Genomic DNA, 18,195 nt, shown 5'->3' on the forward strand with positions numbered 1-18,195 from the left:
AATCTTTGTAGAGAGCTCTAGAAATGGATTTCATCAGTTGACCTACCTATTGGTTTTGTGGGTGGGGACTTTAATATGGTTTGTAATTATAGCAAGAATACAACCTTAAATGGTACTGTCATTTATAATCTAGAAATCGAAGCTTGGGAGGAACTAACTGTTGTCAAATGGATTCACTCTTGGTTGGTTAATAGTAAGCAAACTTTGAATTCACCTTTCATTCCTAGTCTCATACCTCATCTTGGTCCAACTTGGACATAATTTACTTAATAGGATCTGAATGGTTTCCTGCATGTGCTCAACTACTTGTTTATTTTCAAGTCTCTCTGTTAGATCATTTTCCCTTGATTTTGTGCTTGAATAATGTGGATATCCAATCCTTTGAATAGTATGGTATTGCTAGGCCCTTAATGGTTAATAATCTCTTATGGCACCATGAAATCTTCAAGAATGATGTGCTTACTACCTTGAATGACTCCATGTCTAAGTTTGGTCTAGAGTAGCCTATGCAGGTTTGGCTTTATTTTTGTTCTAAAATGTAGCAATGTATAAGACATGTAGGTAAGGATGTAGTGATATAGAAAAAAGTGGACATATAGGCAGGTCTCAGATTATATTAATAGCATTATGGCTCAAGATGTATCAAACTTAAATGAGGATGCAATAGAGGGGCTGAGTGCAGCTAGACAAGTACTGAGAAAGCATGATGTATAGTTGGATTGAAGAGGAAGGTTTCTATGTAGACAACATGAACTCAATGATGTGCATTGTTCTTATAATTCCTTCTTTAGTAAATTGCAATCAAAGCATGCTAAACAATGCATTCAGTACAGGGCTATAAAGGATGATGAGCATTTCATTTTGGAACCAAGTGAAATCCTTGGGAAATGTAAAAACATATTTTGAGGAAATTCAAAATAAGGAGGTGGATGAGTCTCCTGAGAGGCAGTAGGCAGTTGAGTTGTTGTTTTATTAGCAGTGGATCCATGCATTGAGAAAAGTAATGCCAATAGATTGGAAGTACCTATTAGGAAAATAAAACCTGATGGGCTCTGAAGAAATTGGGTAATGAAAAGACCCCAAGGGTATGTGGATTGACAAAAGAATTCTTGCTGGCATACTGGGAACAATTAATCCCTCAAAGACCCCAAGGGTATGTGGATTGACAAAAGAATTCTTGCTGGCATACTGGGAACAATTAAGCCCTCTGATCTTAGCAATTATCAATCAGATCCGGTAGATTCAATGCAAGGACCCTCTGTTGGGGCTTTGTTGTTAAGGTTTGGAGAAATCTGCGGTTTGGCAATAGAATATCATCATGTATTTTGTTGCAAGGGTTGGGTGCATCTTCTAGAATTTTGATTAATGGGAGAATGTCCGATGTATTGCCCATAGGGAGATTAGTGAGGCAAGGGTGCCCCTTGAGTCCATTACCTTTTGTTGTTTCCACTTATCCTCTGTTTTGTTTTTTAATTGCACAAGCTAATGTGGCTAATCTGAAAGGGCTGCAAATTGGGCAAGAGTAGGTGGTTGCCTTAGGGTTTTCTGAGGACACCATTACCTTTCTACAGGCTGGTAACGTAAGCATAGGGAAATGTATGAATTATTTGAATGTGTATTCATTGGCACCAACGCTGGAGATTAATATGGAAAAATAATTTGATATATTTATATGCTGTTAACTTCAATTTGTGGGGGTATCGTCTTCAGACACCTTGTGTACCCACTTTGGGTGGATGTGACCACTAAACAATTGACATGTTAGGTTGAGGATAGAGTGTGTACAAAAATAGCTATGCATTGTGATTAGTGGCCCTTTGATGTGAGGGTTAGGATTTTTCAAGCTATTCTTGTTCCTCATCTGCTTTATATTTTACCTCTATTGGTTTGTTCCCCGGGAAGGTCACCTAATAAAAATGTAATCTATCACGTGAGTTCAACAGAAGGGTATTTAAAGTTCTTGAAACTTACAGAAATATATATACAGAAGGGCATGATTTTTTTAAATTTGAAAAAAACTTACAGATTTTAAAAGAAAAGGGTACATTATATTCTTAACAAAATTCATAAATAAGGGGTTTTACAAACATGTCTTGAACGCACGTGATATGGTAGTTTTACACATAGTGAACCCCCCGAGGCTTGTTCTGACATTTCCTTGAATAGAGTCAAGTTGATGTATCTGAAATTCTTGTGGGGTTCTTCTCACAAAGCTTGGATATCTTGGGCTTTATTATGATTGGCTCTTGATGTAGGAGACCTAGGAATTTTTCATCTAAAGCATCACATGTAGGCCACGGGGGCCACTCTTATTAACATTTGGTGAGACTAATAAACGCTTGTCTAGAATTCTCTGGTTTTTGATTGTTAAGGTTGTAGTATAATTTCATGGTACTTGGGATATGGAGTCTTGGGATAAGTTGTTCTTTGTTGCTCCTCTTAAACTTTGTGGGAAAACTAGTAATATGTTGGTGAAATCATGGAAAGATGTATGCTCGACTAAGCTCGGCTTTAAGCTTGTGTGGGTTGGTAGAGCTAGATACACAGGTAATTCACTAGGAGTGGAATCTTGTTTTTGGAGTTTGTTTTTAAAAGACCTCCTACTTTGCTACTATTGAGGAAGAAAGCCCTCACCCTCTTCAAAAGGGGGGTAAGCTTCGTTGATCAAGTTGTGGACTCTAACAGCCAGTTGGTTGCCATGAGAATTTTTAGGTTGGGAAATGGTCTTGGAGTTTACTTGATTCATGTATGTTCAACATACAAATTTCTTGCAATCAAAATACAACTCGGAGATTTCAGGATTGGGATCCGCCAAACTCATCAGCAAATTGGTGGACATCTTCTACTTGGGTATTTTATCAGATGCTTTTGCCTCGAGTCCAATTCATGTAAGATGTAAAAGGATTTCGGGACTCTCTAACAACATACATTGATGGATGCATAGGATTTAGGTGAGTTGGCATGTACATTGTGCCTACAAGCACAAAGATTTTATGTGGAGAATTTTGACGGGTGCCTTGGCCATCGATAAATTGCTGGCTAGAAAAAATGTAATCAAAATTGTGTGAGATGTAATAACATGGAAAGTATGAAGCATTTTTTTGTCAATAGTAGACAAGTGTAGTTGTTTTGAAAACCACTCCAGGACTATTGTTTGTTGTGCTGTCAAATTAAAATCACTAAGTTCAAAATGTTTTTTGCATTGGTGCAAATTGATGATGTGGGTCTCCGATTGTGTTTGTTGTTTGTCAGAATTTGGATGTTTTCTTTTATATGGAAGGCTAGAAATTCTGCAGTCTTTGACAAGCATTCTCATGCTTTTCCTTTGTCATGGAGTCTCTTGAAAAACAAACTTCGTGAGGACTTTCTGACTTTGCCTAAGAAAAATATATATAGATATCAAGCAATGTAATATAAATAAAGGATTCCACACACACACACACACACACACACACACACACACACACACACACACACACACAGAGAGAGAGAGAGAGAGAGAGAGAGAGAGAGAGAGAGAGAGAGAGAGAGAGAGAGAGAGAGATGTGGAGGCAGGGAGAGGGAGAGAAAGCATGAGAGCGGACATATGATGAAGAGGATGAGAGGGGATAAGTGGAGGTGGTGGAGGAGGGGAGGATGGAGGAGAAAAGTCTGTGGCTTTTGTAGCCAAGGAGGACAATAATAGTGGTCGCCAAGGAGGTGCTAGAGGAGGAGAAGGTGGAAGAGAAGAGTGGGTGGCTTTGGTGGCCAATGAGGATGGCAATGATAGTGCATCAATGACCCCAATTACAAAAAAAAAGGTTGCTCCATATCTCAAGTGAGGAATGGCTATCTCCAAGGCAACAAACTGAACACTTTAACCTGTCTTCTGGGTGCATTTCTAAGTTGTTATGCAAGTTGGTGGAGATGAAGACTTTGTAGCAGGAGCAAAGATTTGAACATAGCAAACAACTACAGCTTCAAGACTGGGTCATGAAAGCTTATTCCAGTTTCAGTAAAATCCTAAGTTTTGATGAAAATCTTAGGAAGAGCCTCAATAGAAAATAGGATGTCAATTGGAGCTCCATGCAATGGGTATGTAGGTTTAGACGTAACTGGAGTTTTTCCATACCTATCAAGCATAGCTTTTTGTCATGGCTCATTCTACATAAAGGTGTCTAGATTGGAGTTAAAGCTCTACAGGCCAAGGTTGGTGATGGAAAATGTAGAAGATGCAATGCAATGGAGAACCTAAAGCATATCTTTATGGGTTGTCAATATAATCTCAAAAAGTTGGAGCTTTTACAGGCCTGCTATAAAGTCCTGCATCCCCAACAATTTACTATCAAAGAACTATTGATGGGAGAATGCCTAAGGTTGGATATCCCCTTGTGGAATCTATGGAGGATGTCATCTTGTTGGTCCCAAAGAAATGAAACCAGTTTTCAATTCAAATTATAGACAACACTGTCCCATTCATGCCGGATCTTAAAAGGATCTCAACCCGCACTCTCAAGCAAATGAGAGATGAGCCCCCTTGTCCTCTTTCATTCTTACAAAGAAAGGTGTCTCAGATGGCAAGGTTGGAGAGACTCAGGCTCTATTTCAGTGCTCGAAAAAAACCTAGGTTTAGTGTAATCCCACCTACATATTTTGAAATTTACCTCTAAATTTTATATTTGAAGGGGATAAAACCTACAAAATTTTGACAAAATTAGTGTAATTCAGTGTTAAAACCTTCAAATTTTGTCAATTTACCTCTATTGTTTCATATATGTAGGTTAGCCAAGTTTTTGGAAAAATGTTTTTTTCGAGCACTGCTCTATTTCCATTCCAAAGAGCACATTTGTATGGCTAGTGAATGTTTGAGCCTCTTGTTTGGTTTCTTTCTGGGATGCCTCTCTCCCTATCTCTATGAGGCAAAGTTGTAGCTGCCTTCTCCTTTCATAGTACAGATTCCTATTCTCTGATTAAAAAAAGGTGGGAATGGCCAAGGGTAATTAGTACATATATGGAAATCAAAGCAGCAGAAAGAGTGAATGCCACACAAAAAGTGTGACAGTTCAAGCCTCAAGGTATATAACCCACTATACATTCACATACGGCAAGTACATTAAAGGCAAGTGTGACAGTTCAAGGTATACCACATGGAGCAAGTACATTAAAGGGAAGTGTGACGGTTCAAGGTGTAGCACTATACCTTCTTCACCTTCAAAGTTCACATGAGGAAAATGGGCGACATTAAAGGCGTGAGCATGTGAGGGTCGTTCAGAAGGAATGTCCCAACTAGTACCTCGCCACAGGCTCCAGCCTCGCCTACAAGTTGCAAATGGACTCAGGGACTCCGACTTGAGCATCTTACCGCGTGATGGGCTTCCCCCTCGTCATTGTCCTGCAATTTCTATCCTGCCTCTTACATTCTCATCATCATGTTGCTTGGGCCGCCCCGGTTGCGCCCGACCTCAGCAGCTGTCATCTGCCGGTGGACTTCCCGCCCGCCGAGCCACTATTCGACTGCTGCCCTCCCGCCGCCTCCTACGAACCCCGCCTCTTTCGCCCCCCTGCCCCCTCTTCTCTGCGCGTCCGCGGCCCCGCCCACAAAGCTTCCTCCTCCAACGCCGCCAACCTCGCGCGCGCCTACTCCCTCATGAAGGCCCTTCCCTCCAATGACCCCCGCTCCTTCACCCACCAAGCCAACATCCACTGCGCCTACTGCAACTCCGCCTACAACCAGCTCAACTCTACCTCCATCCTCTTGCAAGTCCATGAAAGCTGGCTCTTCCTCCCCTTCCATCGCTGGTACCTCTACTTCCACGAGCGCATCCTCGCCAAGCTCCTCGGCGATGACGATACCTTCGCCCTTCCCTTCTGGAACTACGATTACCACAACGCCACCTCCATTCCCTGGATCTTCGAATCCTACAACGATACGCTTGTAAGCTCCGAGCGGGACCCTCTCCATAGGGGTCCTAATGCCACCGCCCGCATCGACAACCCAGATGTAGAAGACCGCCCGCGCGAGCAGCAGCTGCGTGAGAACGATTACACTTTGTATCGCATTTTTGTGGGCGACGACTCCGGTCAGGAAGGCTTTTTCGGGTCGCCATACAGGCAAGGCGATCCCCCGAGGCCAGGCGGCGGCTGTGTGGAAAATATGCCTCACAACAGCGTCCACATCTGGGTGGGTAATAAGAGCTCTGTTGGGCTGAAAGATATGGGCTCCTTCTACGCCGCCGCCCGAGATCCTGTCTTTTACGCCCACCATGCGGAGATCGATCGAATGTGGCAGCTCTGGAGAACCTTCCCCAACCACGAGGACATCACAGACTACGACTACCTCAACTCTGAGTTCCTCTTCTACAACGAGGACGCAGAGCTGGTGCGTGTGAAGGTGGGGGATGCGCTCAACACTTCATTGCTGGGCTATGTCTACGAGGACGTAGAAATTCCATGGATAGATGCCATAATCACCAGAAGAAGCTCCGGCCCTGCAGAGCTTACCGCCAACGCCACCATCTGCAAAGAGGGGGAGGCGATAGCGGCTGCGTGTTCCATCGTGCTGCAGAGTGGGCTGGGACAGGACGAAGTGCAGACGGGAGGATCGCCATGGCTGAATCACCGCCTGCTGCTGAAAGTGCAAGGCGAGCCCGGCAAGCTGGGCGCTCACATCGATATATACGTCAATCTCCCTTCTGCAGATGCCAACACTGGCGCGGGTTGTACCGAGTTTCTGCATGCTTTCAACACTTTGACTCCTGCAACGCAATCAGCGTCCGCCAACGTTACTTTTACGGTGAGGCCCAATTTGTACAGCCGGCTGGTGGACCTAAACCTAACACAGGAGACTAGTATAGTGATAACCCTAGTGCCAAGTTTTCCTTCAACCTTATCGTCGCAGCCCCTGACCCTCCTTAGCTTATATTCTGTTGAAGATGGTACACACATAAGGTCGACTATAAATACTGCTAAACCATGAATGCTCTTTCACATCAGTAAATGTGATCAAATGAGTGCTTCACGTTGAGTCATCGACCGTAATTTTTAGTACACTTTAGCTATGATTTCCAAAATAATAGAGGTTGGCTATTGGAAGCACTAATTCACAGGCTTATATCCTCGACCCTATCTCAATCTCTAATACACCAATGACACTGCAATCTGATCTCTCAGTTTCTCCTATGAGAACAAGGAATAGAAGTCCTTGTGTGGTGATGATTTGTGACAAAGGACTCTTCCCAATGCCCACCCAAATCATGTTGTCAAGCTTAATAAGTTTAATATGTTTCTAACTAGCTTTTCTATTGCCAACGTCACGTCAATTCAATATTGCCAAAGTCGTATGCTTGTCACTTATAAAATGACCTACTTTCATTTGTATGGCATATCTTTGTGATATCTACATACCATTGGTGATCGCCATCATCACTATTGGCCATACATCATATTTATATCTTAAAATCTAGAGACGATCTGAAAATTGTGTTTTCCACTTTCAAATGTAGTATAAACGATGATCTAGATGTCTATGTACAGGCCTTTGAATAGTATGTTGATCGAAAGGACATTGATTAAGATAAGTTGGGCAGAGTGTTTCCCACAAAGTTTAAAGGACACAATAAACAAATGGTATTACCATTACCCAGTCTGCGAGCTCAAATAAGCTGAAGAAAGATTTCTTGTTAGAGTATAGTGAAAATTGTGAGGATGAGGTCATCCTTTACGATTTGATAAGTTGCATTATATGTTAAAGATTAAACATATTATACGCGTTTAATGTTCGTATAATACATTAAGGCGTATAAAATGATCGTATTATATGGTGACACGTCATTGAATTCGACTCTCTGTATTATTTCTTTGTACTTTGATCAAAGAAATTAGTATATATATGCAACCACTAGAGCTCTCTTAAGAACATTTCACACAACCAATGCCCATTGAGCATGCCCAAATCATGTTGTCAAACTTAATCAGTTTTATATGTTTCTAACTAGCTTTTCTATTGCCAACATCTACGTCAATTCAATGTTGGCCAAAGTCGTATGCTTGTCACTTATAAAATGACCTACTTTCATTTGTATGGCATATCTTTGTGATATCTACATACCATTGGTGATTGCCATCATCACTATTGGCCATACATCATATCTATATCTTAAAATCTAGAGACGATCTGAAAATTGTGTTTCCCACTTTCAAATGTAGTATAAACGATGATCTAGATGTCTATATACAGGCCTTTGAATAGTATGTTGATCGAAAGGACATTGATTAAGATAAGTTGGGCAGAGTGTTTCCCACAAAGTTTAAAGGACACAATAAACAAATGGTATTACCATTACCCAGTCTGCGAGCTCAAATAAGCTGAAGAAAGATTTCTTGTTAGAGTATAGTGAAAATTGTGAGGATGAGGTCATCCTTTACGATTTGATCATAAGTTGCATTATATGTTAAACATTAAACGTATAATACATTAGAGCGTATAAAATGATTGTATAATACGTTAGAGCGTAAAAAATGATCGTATTATATGGTGGCACGTGACGTCATTGAATTCGACTCTCCGTATTATTTTTTTGTACTTTGATAAAAGAAAACAGTATATATATATGCAACCATCGGAGCTCTCTTAAGAACATTTCACACAACCAAACATTGAGCTACTTGATAAAAGTAATCATCTTTTCTCTAAAGATAAAATACTTATAATAATATAGAAAATAATTTTTAATTAAAATTTCAATTTTATGATTTATAATTTTTGAATTGAATAGTTTTGAATCAAAATAAAAATTAGAACTTGCTCTTCCTGTGTTGGAGTTTATTCACACTTAAAGAGAAAAAAATTAGGTCGGGAACCATCTATCATTGTGTTAGAGTATATACTCATGCTTAAAGATAGGTGTATTTACTTTTGTGTTAGAGTAAAAGTGTTTATTCGCACTCGAGATAATCAATTGTTGCACTTAGATTAAGGTTTAAGAATTAAGAATTTCTCTGAGTTTTTGTATTAGAGTGATATACTCACACATGGCAGAATATTGATGAAGTTTCTAATTGAGGCTTTAATTTATCGTACTTGATGCTTATCTTGTATGGTTAGAAATGCTTCAACTATGATAATGTTATCACCTTGTTGTGTTAGAGCAACTGCTCACACTTTGGGTATATTTTCAAGTAAAGTTTCTAGACCATACTTGATGTTTATCTTGTATTGCTAAAAGTACTTCTATTACAATGATGATCACCTTGTTGTGTTAGAGTAGTTGCTCATATTTTCAGGAAGATATGTAATGATCAATACAGATTGTTTTTACCAATGTGATTTGTAAAAAATCGTGATAATGTAGCTATAATCCAAAATTGATCGTTGGTAACCAATGACCATCACGTTAAGTTAAAGTATTCTGCTCACACTTTGAGATGATCCGATGCGAAAAAATATTGTTTAGGATATAATTCTTATTATTTGTAGGTGTAAAGTATTCAAAATTTATTTCAAATACCTAAAACAATGAATTATATTCTCTTTTTGGATATCTGCATATAATGCAAAATTGTTGTTGGATACGATTGACTATGTGCTTTCAATTTTTTGGCGTAATCAATTAATAATTGTATACTTCACGTGTGATTAATAAAAAGGATTTATTTACACTACAAGAGCTCGCTTAAATTTTGACATCAAATTACCAGCGTCAATGATGGGCGCCGGTATATGTGTAGGTAAATCTGGAGGGAGATGAAGTTCTTTTAAAAATTAATTTTTAAATTTTAGGCGCTGATAGCAGCGCGCATACCGGTGCTCATATTGATGACTATATCGACGCACATACCAATGCTTATACCAACGGGTATATTGGCGGACCCTGCAAAAAATAGAACTGCGGTCTTTCCTGCGCATTTTTCTCATTTCTTCTCTTCGTCTCTTGCCCTCCTCCTCCTCACTTGCTGCAGATCTATTCTCACGACTTGTCGTATGTGAGATTTTCACTCGTGGGCTACTCCCCATCAACAAGGTGAGATTCTTTTAAAGTTTCCATGTAGATTTGTGCACTTTAATGTATGTGTGTATAATACAGCGTGTGTGTGTTGTGTGTGTGTTTGTGTTTGTGTTTTTGCAGGCTTAAGAACATTTTTTCAACTCTTTCTTGCTCAAATAGGCCGCATGTGAGTGCTTTAATATATTTTTTTTTTTGCGTACACACATACACACGCAAGTTCACATAAACATGCACGCAACTAAATAAAGAGGCACATTAAACAAGATAAACACAATATATACAATGCACACACATATTTTTCAATTAAAAAAAATAAAATGTCATTTTATAAGTAATATTAATTAAACATCATCATTAACTAAGAAAGATAACTATATTTTATCATTAAAAGAAAGTGTACTTTGATTTATGTTATTTTATAATTAGTTTTGTTGTTTTTGTGTAAATAAATGTAGAAATTTAAAAAATATATTGTTATTTTTGTATATGTGATTTATTGTAGGCTATTTGCTTAATTAAGTTTAGTCATTTAACACTAATCGTTTAAGTAATAATTGGTTTTATTGCTTAGGACTGATCCGTAGTTAGATATTAGAGCGTGTAGTTGCTTACAGATTGAATCGTTTAGCCGAGCCTGCTTAGTTTTACACGCAGCTCGGCTAGTTTTGTTATTTAGTCATTTGTCTACTTAGGGCTAGTGGTGTAGGTTTAATCGATATTCAAACAATTTATTAAGGCTTGTTGCTTAAAGGTAACCGATTAGGTATTTAGTCGCTTACTGCTCAAGAAGGACTACTCTGTATTTAGGCCGTTGAAGGAGACCCGCTTAGGGCTAGCCGCTTATTGTTAGCCGCAAAAGAACTTCAATAAACAAAGTAAACTAACCCAATTGGACTTCAAATAGCGCACACAGACTACAAAAATGCAAAAAAATTTCAAAAATAGACTTATGTCAAACCCTAATATATAGGCATTGACCAATAAATACGAGATTATTACCCGGTGGTCCCGATCTCCGTGCACCTCTAGACCAAGGTGTGCGGAGATCGAGAATGGCTAGAGAATGTGAGGTTGTTAGAGCTAGCAACAAATGGTAGAAAAACTGTAGACAAACGTACTACATAAATGCAACAGTCTTAAGAAGTGACTTGTGTACTTCAAAAACGCAAATGGAGTTTGACAAAAGAAGAAAAACATCGCAATAAGACTTCAATAGTGCAACAGAGTTCAAATATCACAATAAGACTTCAATAGCGCACACAGGCTTCAAAATCCCTAATATACAGTCATTGACCAATAAAGACAAGATTATTACCTTGTGGTCCTGATCTCTGTTCACCTCTAGATCGAGGTGTGCAAAGATCGTGCATGGCTAGAGAATGTGAGGTTGTTAGAGCTAGTGACAAATAGTAGAAAAACCGCAAACGGATTTCGGAAACGCGTGCAAAAGAGGCTACGACAATTAACTTGTGTACTTCAAAAATGCCTATATATTAGGGTTTATATTAGTGTAAAAGTCTACAACAATTAGCTTGTGTCCTTGAAAATTCTACAATAATTAACTTGTGTACTTCAAATATCACAATAAGACTTCAATAGCGCACATAGGCTTCAAAATCCCTAACATACAGTCATTGACCAATAAAGACGAGATTATTACCTTGTGTTCTTGATCTCTGTTCACCTCTAGATCAAGGTGTGCAAAGATCGTGCATGGCTAGAGAATGTGAGGTTGTTAGAGCTAGTGACAAATAATAGAAAAACCGCAAACGGATTTCGGAAACAGGTGCAAAAGTCTATGACAATTAACTTGTGTACTTGGTTTGCATTTTTAAAATAACGCAATCAAACTTCAATAGTGCACACAGACTTCAAAAACCCTACTATATAGTCATTGACCAATAAAGACGAGATTATTACCCTGTGGTCCTGATCTTCGTGCACCTCTAGACCAACGTGTGCGAAGATCGGGCATGGCTAGAGAATGTGAGGTTGTTAGAGCTAGAGGCAAATAGTAGAAAGACTCACTACAAGAGGTACTTCACATTAGCGACACTCGCAGTGCGACGCTCAAAAGTGAAAACCCACGGCGTCGCTATGGTCGTCGCTAGTTTACTTGTAACTTAGCGACGCCCATAGCAACGCCCATAGTGACGTCGATAGGGGTAAAAAATAAACCGAGAGCACCTAAATACTCAAATCTCAGATCTGAGTTTTCGACGCTCATGCAAGCAAAGGTAACCCGCGCTCTCCCTTTCTCTCTCTTTCTTCTCCACACACAGACACACACACACACACATATATACACGAGGAGAGGAAGGAGAGCCAGGTATGATCCTTCCCTCTCCTCTCTCTCATGTTCCCTTCTCCTCTTTCTCTCTCTCTCCCTCTCTCTCTCTCTCTCTCACACACACACACACACACACACACACACACCCACACCCACACCCCCCCCCCCCCCCCCCCCCCCCCCCCCCCCCCCCCCCCCCCACACACACACACACACAGCTGGTGGATACGCCACGATGGATGTCAGCACAGCGAGAACTCACCTAACAAGAATTGTCAGCTAAGGACGAAGCTCGACCCGCAGACACATGAAAACAAGCATAGGGGATTAATCTACACTCGACCGACTATTGACTACTTCCTACAAAGGTCTCTATCCAATGTCTAAGTTACAGCCTACTATTGTGCACAGGAGGAGATTTCCTACAACGCTTCCATGAGCCAAATATCCATTATACATTCCCGAAACACTACGAAACTTGAGGGATATCCTATTAACACCAATAGGCCACTCTCCCTAAGGTCCGTGACCCAAAACCGTACCCATAAACACCCAGTGCAGAATCACGTAGGATGTTTGATAGGTTTTTGCAGGTCGACGTTTCTAAAAACTAAGGTGCCTAATGTGTATCTCTACTCAATACGAATGCGTGGATATGCTGCAATGTGAAAACAGACACCATTTGCTTACCGAATCCCTAGAAATAGCTCGCGGACCAATCTCGCGAAGACGGGCCGTACACGCGCAGTGTGGGTATTGGCGCGTAGCTCTCTCCGGAGGCAACATGCTGCACTTCTCCGTACTCGATTCCAACCACCAGTGTGCACGTAGCATCAAGATAATCTCTCACTCTCTCTCGTACACAGAATACGCTTCTCAGAGACACTTCATAGAGTGAACAAAAGGGTTCTTTTATTAAGGTTAGAATTTGGTATATTTACCTTCCAAATACAAAACCTCATGTTCCAAAGTGAAATCCTACTTAGTCTAATGGAAAAAATAATATACAAAATTGGAAACTTTTGCAAGCCCCCAAGTATTTACAAGTGAAATTACAGGTTTTCTTAATTAGGGACTGACTACATAGGATTTCCTTCTTTTATCATTTTGTCTGAGTGTGGCCGCCCGGCTTCAGCTAACACTCCCCCCCTCCTAGCTCATGTCGTCCCCGACATGACAGTAGACCCGCTGCTTCAGTGGAGGATGTCGTGCATCTTCAAAATGGACTCATACCATGCATGCTGGGCTACTAATGTTGGGCCGAATATATCTGTGTCGATGGTGAAGAAGCCAGTGTAGAAGGCTTCTTCAAAGGCTTGGAGATGGTATGAGGGCAGGAACATTATTCTTTGGTAGAGGGCATGTATCACCTCATGGGAAGGTTGAGCAGACAGGTCATAAGTACATCTATAAGTGTCCTGGAAGAAGAATATGTTGTCTGTTGCTTGTCCAGGTTTGAAGACCTCAAAGACTGCCAGAAGTGTTTTATATATCTTTCTAAGCATAATGCAAGAGAGGTCAAGCGAGCCAGTGAACAATTTAATGGCGGCCGTTAGGGTTTTCACCATGTACTGCTCACTCATTCTCTCGCCTGCCTTCAAGCCTGGCAGCTTCGGGTAGTTGAGCCACGTGGGGTGGCTTCTCTTACGCAGTTCATGTTCCTTCCATGTCAGCATCCTTGGTAGAGGGCAAAAGCTAAGGTCATTTCTGATCATTTTAGGCGCCTCTACCAAATTTACTAAATATTGTGGGTATTTAGTGAGCCATGCCTTCCTCCATTTTGGTTGAGAGTCCATAATGAGCTTAACACCTTCTGGTTTGGTGATGTCTTCCTGGTACAGTGGCACTATAGGCTTCTCTTTAATCCTCTTGTTGAGTGTAGCAGCCGTGTATTTTAGAAGAGGATAGGGGAGAGAGGGTTGTAGCCATTCATGTCGAAGGACATTTGCATCTAATCTCTGAATGGTCATGGACTTCAATACCCTCTGCTCCCACAACATTGCTTCTTTGGCAGTGTCTTTTATGGCTGCTTCTATTCCTTTTTGTAGATTGTCTTCTTCTTCTTGTGTCAGATCCCGGGGCTCTTGTAAGAGTACCACAGGAATGTCCTCTTGTATTGTTGTGTCCACCAGATCTGACACATTATCTATATCAATTCCTTCCATAGCAGCCGGCCCATGACTTTCTTGAGGTTCTTCACTTGGTTGGCTCTTAAGTTCATTGAACTGCTTCTGTAAGTCGTCTTTTGCTAACTGATCTTGTTCTGTCACAGCTACTAATAGGTCATTAAGTTCTGCATTGACTCTATCAACTTTCTCTAGCTTCTGTCTTACCTCATCATTCTCTGTCTGCATCGTCTTTGTGTCATCTTCTAGTCTTTTCTGAAGCCTATCCAATTCCACTTTCAATGATTTGTTATCATCTTCTAACCTGCCTTGTACCACCATTGATCGCTCTGCTAGCACTACTCTCTACCTCTTTTCAAGCGTCAGCTCTTTTTGAAGTTCTATCATTTGTTCTTCAAACACGTCTTTATCTTGGCTAGTAGGAGACGCTCTCAACCTCTGAATCGTTTGATCTTTCACTTTGATTTGATCCTTTAGTTCGATCACTTGATCTTGGCTAGCCTCATGTGATATTTCAGCTTTGTCTTTGGCCTCCCTCAAGCTCTCAATCTCTTTTAACTCTTCTGCCAGCTGTATGGTGAGCCCATCCCTTTCCTTTTCGGCGTCAGTCAGAGCATTGCTGATTTTTTGGTACTCTTCTTCAGAGTTCATTAGATTTAGAGTGGTTTCTTGGTTTTGACTTTCTAACTCTTGACATTTCTTCAGTGTTGCTTCTAGTTCAGCTTGCAGCTGTGCTTGGCTGTCCATTTTCTCTTGACTTTGATTCTGAAGTGTTTCCACTTCACCTTTCACCTTTACTTCACTCAAATTCAGCCCTTCATACTCAATCTCTTTGGCCACTGATCTGGCTCTTAATCCTTGCAATCTCTGCATCACTTCTTCCCAATCTTTGGCTTGTGGTTGCAAATCCATTGTATCTGTTGCAATCTCCTTTAGCTCCACCAAAGGAGAGCTCAACGTGTATTCTTCTGGTTTAGGGGTTGACAATTGAAAAGCTGTATGAGCTGCCTCTTCTCGGGTGTATCCAACAGCTAGTAGATTCAGGAATATTCCATAGTTTTTTGCTTCCGAATCTTGCTTCTCAGGCTTTGTTTAAAACTCTTCCTTCTGCTCTTTCTCTTTGTCCTCTTCTTTCTTGGAGTCTTGCGGCTTCTCAGATTTAATCAACTCCTCAGTCTGTAGAGGTTGAGGAGGACTATGAGGAGGTGGTGATGGTGGAGGACTAGACTCGCGGCTTGATGGTGGGGTTGATTGCTTCTTTTTGAAGTCCCGATCAGACTTTGTTTTCCTCTCTCACTCTTCACTTTCCTGCTCTTCTAACAGCTGCCACCTCACATCATCAACTTTTTCTTTGATAAAAGGTATAATTGAAATATTCTTGGCATTTCCTATTAGTCCTTTGAGAAGATCCAGACATGGTCTCAAGTGAGGGCTTCCATAATTCGCTTAGATCTCCTTTAAGCATTGTTTCGGCTCTGAAACTCTCCATCAGCCTGTCTAGCCGAGCAGCCTTTTGGGATTTAGTCTCTTTTGCTGGCATCTGAATGGTAGCTTTGTTTCCTTTCTTTGACTGATGTGGCTCTTCTTCTACTATCTCTAACCTTCTTTTCAGTCTGGTGATCACCCTGGGAGCTGTAGGTTGCTCCTCTTCCTTGTCTTCTGTCAGCTTCAACCACTCATTCTGTGATGGAGGAAGAGACCACTGGCCTTTAGCATTTAGAGCTTCAAATATTACCTTGGTGACATCTCCCCTACTGCAATATATGTGGGATTCTTGGTTCCCATCCTCACAATGTGGTACTGCAGGTACAATGCATAATCTATCTCTCCTGTGCTGCTTGTCTTCATTGCCCATGTGAATGTTGTTCCAATTGCTGCAAGTGGCACAATGTACTTTTGAGGCCTCTTGGTGCAGATATGGAAATATTGGTTGTATATTTGGCACATGGTTGCCACTATTGGATCCGCAATATCCTCGAAGGTGTAGTTCTTCTTGGTTTCCTTGTATACCTTCACCTCTTCTTGCCTCTTGTTGACACTGTCTCCTGCATTAGAGAGGTTCAAGGCACTTGCAACCACCTCTGGCGTGATCACAATCATTCTATTCTTTCCTTGCAGATCTGTCACCTTGGCTATGCCATTCTCCTTTATTGTTGTGACGAATTCCCAGACTCTCTGAATGTCAATTCTTGCTGGCAAAGCCTCAAAATAATTGTGTAAGTCTAACGTTTTTAAGATAGACACTATCTCTGGCCTTCTCGTGAACTCATTGAGTTCCTGTGGTATCATAGGCAGCTCTATGGCATTGCCCTCTGGGTCTTTGACATGCCTTGGTATATTTTGAGGTCGTTTGCTTCAAATAAGCTACTTTGTAACCAAGTGGTAGTGGGATTTATGGTTCCTCTTAGTATTATAAATGACTCCACCTCATCCAGTAATCCTTGTTGGTCATTCTTTTCTTCTTTATTGGCGACTTAGCGGCTGCCATGGATCCTATTGCACTCAATAGTTCAAATTTAGCTTTTTTTTAACAGATTAGCTGATAAACTGAGTTTTAACTATCCATTTGACTTGAAAATTGAAACATGAGCTCAAGAGGGACTAAGGATGCCCTTCAAGTGAAAACAATAGGATTTGTGCTGCAAAATAAGCCTAAAGACATCCTACATGTAAGATGTCTTTTTCATTAGAATGACTTGAAACTTGACATGATGATAGCTTGTGACCTGGACATCATAGCTATGTGCTTGGATTTTGATTTAGACACCAAAAAAAAGTGCAATTTTGGACTATTTTATCTTTTGGTATACAAATGAGTAGGATGTCCTGTAATGATGAGCAAATGTTATCCAAATGACTTGAAACTTAATATGTAGGCTTCTTGTAGCATGTTGATCACATTCATGATGTCAAACTTTGCTCAATAGGTCAATATGACCCTGGAGACATACTATGCGTAGGATGTGTTTTTGCTCAGAATTGCATGAAACTTGTCAGTATGATAGGGCATAGCCTGTGGACCATCACCATGGTCTTAGATTTGAATTTGGATAAGTTTTGAGGGTAGGAAGACCATTTCTGGTGTTTTAGAGTCTGTAAAGTTTTTCTATGGAGCTATGAGGCCAAAAAGTGATCTGTTTGGCTTGAAAATTGGTGGGTGGGCTTGTATGAATGTGATAAAGATATATGAAGATAAAAAAAAACCACCTGGAGGTCATTTAAAGCTTGGAGACATACTACGCGTAGGATGTCTTTTTCATGATTTTGAAGATGTGACCTCACAGTTAGCTTTGACATGTTATGAAGAGTGTGGTTTAAGTTTCACTTGATTTGGATCATTTATGATAGGTCTATGACCATTTCTTGCCTCTATGCTTTGACTTTGCATTTTTTGATGCATAAGAGGTCAAACTTGGTCCAAATGGAGTGAAACTTGAGGGATAAGATGTAAATGACATGTAGAGGCTGTGTGTATGGCTGAATGATGAGTTGGGTGCCCAAAAGTGGCCTTGAGACATCCTACATGTAGAATGTCTCCTGTGCATTTTTTCTGAGCAAGTCCTACTACTATGTGCATATAACCTTCCTAAGTCCCCTTTGTGTCTTATTTCAATAAAAAAATCAAATGGTTAGTTAGAAACTCCCTTCATGGATTTCAGAGCCTAAGAGGTGATTTCTGACTCTTGGAGCGCTTTTTTGCGATGAAATTTCTTGATAATGACCAGCATAGCTTCATGAACCCTTGGGGAACCTTGCCATGTGGTTCTTGTTGCCTTTGGCTTCACTTGAGCTTCGT

At 40.6% G+C, this 18,195-nt stretch overlaps 1 protein-coding gene across 1 annotated transcript; it reads left to right on the forward strand.

Annotated features, from left to right (window-relative positions):
• The first annotated feature begins 5,075 nt into the window (after positions 1 to 5,075).
• Positions 5,076 to 7,078, forward strand: LOC147427490 (polyphenol oxidase, chloroplastic-like). The gene has a single exon (XM_086497426.1). It carries the CDS (start codon positions 5,348 to 5,350, stop codon positions 6,953 to 6,955), a length of 1,608 nt encoding a protein of 535 aa, XP_086353552.1. The 5' UTR covers positions 5,076 to 5,347; the 3' UTR covers positions 6,956 to 7,078.
• The last annotated feature ends 11,117 nt before the right edge of the window (positions 7,079 to 18,195 follow it).

This window comes from Adiantum capillus-veneris, chromosome 23 (assembly GCF_014529385.1).
Source record: "Adiantum capillus-veneris isolate H3 chromosome 23, ASM1452938v2, whole genome shotgun sequence".
Taxonomy (NCBI): Eukaryota; Viridiplantae; Streptophyta; class Polypodiopsida; order Polypodiales; family Pteridaceae; genus Adiantum; species Adiantum capillus-veneris.